The following is a 7,071-nucleotide window of genomic DNA, read 5'->3' as shown; positions in this document are numbered from 1 at the left end:
CAAGCGTATTACTTAACTAAATACTTGCAACCTGTTCTTTTCGCTATTAATTGATTGAAAACACTTATGATATCTTTGAAAACCAATTACATGTGTTAAAATTGTGTTTTGATATGTTTAATATTTCTTTTACAATCTTAGTCTATTAATTGAATGAAACACTTATGAATATCTTTGAAAAACAATTTCATGTGTTAAAATTGTGTTTTCATATATTTTTTACAATCTAAGGTCTATTAATTGATTCAAACACTTATGATACCTTTGAAAAACCATTTCATGTGTTCAAATTCTATTTTGCTATGTTTAATACTTCTTTTACAATCTAAGGTCTATTAACTGATTAAAACACTTATGATAGATATCTTTGAAAAACAATTTCTTATGTTAAAATTGTGTTTTGATATGTTTAATACTTCTTTCATTTACAATCCAAGGTTTTAAAACCTTGGAAACTATAAGAAAGTGAATGTTCTATATCATAATAGTTTAAAAGTATCTTAACTATCGAAAACAAGCGTATTACTTAACTAAATGTTTGCAACTTGTTCTTTTCGCTATTAATTAATTGAAAACACTTATGATATCTTTGAAAAAAAAATTTATGTTTTAAAATTGTGTTTTGATATGTTTAATATTTCTTTTACAATCTTAGTCTGATAATTGATTGAAACACTTATGAATATCTTTGAAAAACAATTTCATGTGTTAAAATTATGTTTTCATATATTTTTCACAATCTAAGGTCTATTAATTGATTCAAACACTTATGATACCTTTGAAAAACCATTTCATGTGTTCAAATTCTATTTTACTATGTTTAATACTTCTTTTACAATCTAAGGTCTATTAACTGATTAAAACACTTATGATAGATATCTTTGAAAAACAATTTCATGTGTTAAAAGTGTGTTTTGATATATTTAATACTTCTTTCGTTTACAATCCATGGTTTTATAACCTAGGAAACTATAAGAAAGTGAATGTTCTGTATAATAATAGTTTAAAAGTATCTTAACTATCGAAAACAAGCGTATTACTTAACTAAATGTTTGCAACTTGTTCTTTTCGCTATTAATTGATTCAAAACACTTATGATATCTTTGAAAACCAATTACAGGTGTTAAAATTGTGTTTTGATATGTTTAATATTTCTTTTACAATCTGAGTCTATTAATTGATTGAAACACTTGTGAATATCTTTGAAAAACAATTTCATGTGTTAAAATTGTGTTTTCATATATTTTTTACAATCTGAGGTCTATTACTTGATTCAAACACTTATGATACCTTTCAAAAACCATTTCATGTGTTCAAATTGTATTTTGATATGTTTAATTTTTCATTTACAATCTAAGCTCTATTAACTGATTGAAACACTTATGTTAGATATCTTTGAAAAACAAATTCTTGTGTTAAAATTATGTTTTGATATGTTTAATACTTCTTTATATGTGAAATCCAAGGTTTTATAACCTAGGAAACTATAAGAAAGTGAATGTTTTGTATAATAATAGTTTAAAAGTATCTTAACTATCGAAAACAAGCGTATTACTTAACTATATGTTTGCAACTTGTTCTTTTCGCTATTAATTGATTGAAAACACTTATAATATCTTTGAAAACCAATTTCACGTGTTAAAATTGTGTTTTGATATGTTTAATATTTCTTTTACAATCTTAGTCTATTAATTGATTGAAACACTTATGAATGTCTTTGAAAAACAATTTCATGTGTTAAAAGTGTGTTTTGATATATTTAATACTTCTTTCGTTTACAATCCAAGGTTTTATAACCTAGGAAACTATAAGAAAGTGAATGTTCTGTATAATAATAGTTTAAAAGTATCTTAACTATCGAAAACAAGCGTATTACTTAACTTAATGTTTGCATCTTGTTCTTTTCGCTATTAATTGATTGAAAAGACCTATGATATCTTTGAAAACCAATTACATTTGTTAAAATTGAATTTTGATATTTTTAATATTTCTTTTACAATCTTAGTCTATTAAATGATTGAAACACTTATGAATATCTTTGAAAAACAATTACATGTGTTAAAGTTGTGTTTTCATATATTTTTTACAATCTGAGGTCTATTACTTGATTCAAACACTTATGATACCTTTGAAAAACCATTTCATGTGTTCAAATTGTATTTTGATATGTTTAATACTTCTTTTACAATATAAGGTCTATTAACAAATTGAAACACTTATGATAGATATCTTTTAAAAAAAATTTAATGTGTTAAATTGTGTTTTGATATGTTTAATACTTCTTTCATTTACAATCCAAGGTTTTATAACCTAGGAAACTATAAGAAAGTGAATGTTCTGTATAATAATAGTTTAAAGGTATCTTAACTATCGAAAACAAGCGTATTACTTAACTAAATACTTGCAACCTGTTCTTTTCGCTATTAATTGATTGAAAACACTTATGATATCTTTGAAAACCAATTACATGTGTTAAAATTGTGTTTTGATATGTTTAATATTTCTTTTACAATCTTAGTCTATTAATTGAATGAAACACTTATGAATATCTTTGAAAAACAATTTCATGTGTTAAAATTGTGTTTTCATATATTTTTTACAATCTAAGGTCTATTAATTGATTCAAACACTTATGATACCTTTGAAAAACCATTTCATGTGTTCAAATTCTATTTTGCTATGTTTAATACTTCTTTTACAATCTAAGGTCTATTAACTGATTAAAACACTTATGATAGATATCTTTGAAAAACAATTTCTTATGTTAAAATTGTGTTTTGATATGTTTAATACTTCTTTCATTTACAATCCAAGGTTTTAAAACCTTGGAAACTATAAGAAAGTGAATGTTCTATATCATAATAGTTTAAAAGTATCTTAACTATCGAAAACAAGCGTATTACTTAACTAAATGTTTGCAACTTGTTCTTTTCGCTATTAATTAATTGAAAACACTTATGATATCTTTGAAAAAAAAATTTATGTTTTAAAATTGTGTTTTGATATGTTTAATATTTCTTTTACAATCTTAGTCTGATAATTGATTGAAACACTTATGAATATCTTTGAAAAACAATTTCATGTGTTAAAATTATGTTTTCATATATTTTTCACAATCTAAGGTCTATTAATTGATTCAAACACTTATGATACCTTTGAAAAAGCATTTCATGTGTTCAAATTGTATTTTGATATGTTTAATACTTCTTTTACAATCTGAGGTCTATTAACTTATTGAAACACTTATGATAGATATCTTTTAAAAACAATTTCATGTGTTAAATTGTGTTTTGATATGTTTAATACTTCTTTCATTTACAATCCAAGGTTTTATAACCTAGGAAACTATAAGAAAGTGAATGTTCTGTATAATAATAGTTTAAAGGTATCTTAACTATCGAAAACAAGCGTATTACTAAACTAAATATTTGCAACCTGTTCTTTTCGCTATTAATTGATTGAAAACACTTATGATATCTTTGAAAACCAATTACATGTGTTACAATTGTGTTTTGATATGTTTAATATTTCTTTTACAATCTTAGTCTATTAATTGATTGAAACACTTATGAATATCTTTGAAAAACAATTTCATGTGTTAAAATTGTGTTTTCATATATTTTTTACAATTTGAGGTCTATTACTTGATTCAAACACTTATGATACCTTTGAAAAACCATTTCATGTGTTCAAATTGTATTTTGATATGTTTAATACTTGTTTTACAATCTAAGGTCTATTAACTGATTGAAACACTTATGATAGATATCTTTGAAAAGCAATTTAATGTGTTGAAATTGTGTTTTGATATGTTTAATACTTTTTTCATTTACAATCCAAGGTTTTATAACCTAGGAAACAATAAGAAAGTGAATGTTCTGTATAATATTAGTTTAAAAGTATCTTAACTATCGAAAACAAGCGTTTTACTTAACTAAATGTTTGGAACATGTTCTTTTCGCTATTAATTGATTGAAAACACTTATGATATCTTTGAAAACCAATTTGATGTTTTAAAATTGTGTTTTGATATGTTTAATATTTCTTTTACAATCTTAGTCTATTAATTGATTGAAACACTTCTTGTACCGACCAGGTCGTCAGGTGTGATGACGTGTCTTGCACGTGACTATGTGAGGCATGTTCAGCGGAGCACGTGAGCAAGGGAAAGATGGGCAGTTCAGGGTTGAGTGTAGTCGTCGGTCATGAAGCTGATGAAGGCCCAGAAGTGTAAGTTTAAGTGTACAACTCCAGTGAGGCGATTGTTGCGCCAGCATAGGGCGTGAAGGGCATTTGGGTTGAGGGGAAAGCTTGCCTATCAGTGACAGGATTCCCAGAGTTGACATTCGTTGAAGGCAAGGTTTCCTCAGCCAGAACATGCATGGCGCTGTGATAAGGAGGGATCATCAAGCGACAAGCGATATCACAGAGATGGTGCACTTTGCTGCACCCGATACTCGCCTTGTCAGGTGGTGTTCTAGAGCATGTCGCGTGCTAGTTTACTCCTTGAGTAGAGAACTTAGCCGCGTGACTAGTTACTACACAGAAATGACGTTCAGGTTGCCCCAATCCAGATGACGACACATGTAGGGTTGGATGCTATCAGTTACTCCAACCCAGGTGATGACACGTGTAGGGCTGGGAGCAACAAAGAAATGACGCTCGAGTTATCCTAGCTCAGATGATGACACGTGTAGGGCTGGGTACAACCTGCGACCCCAGCCCAGATGGTGACACGTGCAGGGTTGGATGCGAGCCACACGTCCAAAAGTATAACGGCCTGGAGAGAGAAGAAACCTAGCTTTAAAGGTAAACTTAACAGAATTTGCAGAGGTACGTTTTTCATTACGGCTCATTCTGCTAGGGTTGTGTGCCTTTCGTACGGTCCAACAGAGCATATTTTCTCTCAGTTTTTTGGGTGTTCTTGTCACTGACTTGAGTGTCGGAGCGCCACCGGCCACAGAGGCGCCACCTTGTGTTTTTCAGGTTCTCAGAGAGGCTATCTGTGGTGTGGACTTGGAGGGCACGTGGTGTCAAGCTGGTGAGGAAGATCGTGACGAGGCAACGCTCTTGCGCTGGGTCAACTGGCAGGATCATCTGGCGCCCACCGTGGGGCCGTATAAAAGGTGATTCCCAACCATAGTTCGTGTTTGTTGTGGTTTTGGTGTTTCTGCTCGACTGCTCGCTATCGCAGTCGATTCCTGGAGTTTTCACTGTTTGTTTGGAGTTTCTTTGAGTTGCTGAGTTTGCTGAGAAAAGATGAGGACAACACGCTCCAGTTTAGTCGCGCCGTCAACAGACGAGGATGCTGTGTCCATGACACAAGTGATGGACATGATGAGGACGCTGCAGGAGAACGTGGCTGCATCGCGTTCTGAACAGGAAAGGATGCATGAGGCGTTGGTAGCCTCGCAAGCTAGGAATGAAGAACTCAACAGGATCAACGAAGAGCTGCGCAAAGCCCTTCAGGAGCGGGAGGAGCGCGCGACTGGAGACAGATCTGCACCCCCATCCCCACCGCGTAGCTTTCCCATGCCATTTTCCCAAGAGATCATGGACTTGGTGGTCCCGGCTAACACTGTGGCGGTGAAAGCGTCTTTCACTGGGGTGGAGGACCCAGAAGCCCACCTCACGGCGTTTCATACTCAGATGATGCTCTCGGGGGGCTCAGACGCGGTTTACTGTAAGGTGTTCATCTGCACTCTGAGTGGAACAGCGTTGGACTTGTTCGTCAGCATACCTACTGGCCACATTACCACATTTCAACAGTTTTCCAAGATGTTTGTTGAGCAGTATATAGTGAACAAGGCGCCACCATTGGTGTCTTACGACCTGTTTGATATAAGGTAGTACCAAGGGGAGTCCTTGAGGGATTTCCTGAACAGATTCGGAGCTCAGATAGTCCGTTTGCCAGGAAAAGACGAAGAAATGTTTGTGCACGCCTTCAAAAAGGGTGTGTAACCTGGGCCCTTTAGTGAGTCGCTTATCAGGAGTCACCCCGCCACGTTTGCTGAAATCCGGCGACGTGCGGTGGCTCACATCGCCGCCGAGAGCAAAGTCTCCGAGAAGAGGGGAAACGTGGCCCCAGCTAAACCGCGCGCCCAAGCAAGGGTCCAGCCGCAAAGGGTAATGGAGGCGGCGGCGGGGAAGAGGGACCAAAGGACGCGCCATCCTTACGACCCTAAGAAAAATAAGAACAAGGGGCCAGGGCGACCCAAAGATACTAATCGCCCCCCAAGGTATGAGTTTGTAATGGGGTTGGCCGATTTGATCGCCATCCCAAACATTGCTGCCAGGCTCAAGGTGCCTGAGAAAACGACGGAAAAGGTTTTGGGACCACAACCAGACGCATGGTGCGAGTTCCACAAGAGTTTTGGCCACTCTATCAACTCGTGTTTGGCTTTGGGACACCAGCTCGCCGAGCTGGTCAAATGCGGTTTTTTGAAGGATTACTTGCTGGAGAAGCAAGCGGGCCAAGCGTCAGGATCCCAACCGGAGGGCAGCAGCACGAGGTGCCCATTCACGGTGAGATCCACACCATAGCCGGTGGATTCTCCGGCGGGGGGTGCACTGCGTCGCAACTCAAGAAGTACGCGAGGTCAGTGATGTCAGTAGAAATTTTTGAGGATCACTCACCCGACGTGGACATCACGTTCACCAAGGGGGACCTTAGGGACGTTGTGCCTCACGACAACAACCCTATTGTGATCTCGCTTGTCACGGCGGGAAGGACTGTCCACCGGGTGCTGGTCGACCAAGGAAGCTCAGCAGATGTAATGTTTTGGCCGACTTTCGAAAAGTTACAACTGTCCCCCGATCAACTGAGGCCATATGGGGGCTGCCTGTACGGTTTCGCCGGGGATCAAGTGGAGGTGAGGGGGTATATTGAGTTGAGGACGACCTTCACTGATGGTTTGGCCTCACGAACGGAGAAGATCAGGTATCTTGTCGTAAACGCCCCGTCAGCGTACAACATACTGGTGGGAAGGCCAACGCTCAACAGAACGGGAGTTGTGCCTTCGACAAGGAACATGAAGGTCAAACTGCCGTCTGTGGAGGGTCTGATCATCA

General features: G+C 36.0%; 1 protein-coding gene across 1 annotated transcript; it reads left to right on the top strand.

Annotated features, from left to right (window-relative positions):
* The first annotated feature begins 5,259 nt into the window (after positions 1 to 5,259).
* On the top strand, positions 5,260 to 6,543 carry LOC137816887 (uncharacterized). The gene is made up of 2 exons (XM_068620049.1): positions 5,260 to 5,792; positions 5,991 to 6,543. The coding sequence occupies exons 1-2, from the start codon at positions 5,260 to 5,262 to the stop codon at positions 6,541 to 6,543; spliced, it is 1,086 nt and encodes a 361-aa protein (XP_068476150.1).
* Positions 6,544 to 7,071: the final 528 nt, after the last annotated feature.

Source organism: Phaseolus vulgaris, unplaced genomic scaffold, assembly GCF_000499845.2.
Source record: "Phaseolus vulgaris cultivar G19833 unplaced genomic scaffold, P. vulgaris v2.0 scaffold_12, whole genome shotgun sequence".
NCBI classification, from domain to species: Eukaryota; Viridiplantae; Streptophyta; class Magnoliopsida; order Fabales; family Fabaceae; genus Phaseolus; species Phaseolus vulgaris.
The sequence above is the reverse complement of the archived record's forward strand: the minus strand, read 5'-3'. Positions and strand labels throughout refer to the sequence as shown.

Bases quoted from the DNA above. Each gene is read 5' to 3' on its own strand.
- LOC137816887 (XM_068620049.1), top strand. From the start codon at position 5,260: ATGAGGACAACACGCTCCAGTTTAGTCGCGCCGTCAACAGACGAGGAT. The intron at 5,793-5,990 runs GTATATAGTGAA...GTCGCTTATCAG, and splicing joins TCCAAGATGTTTGTTGAGCA to GAGTCACCCCGCCACGTTTG.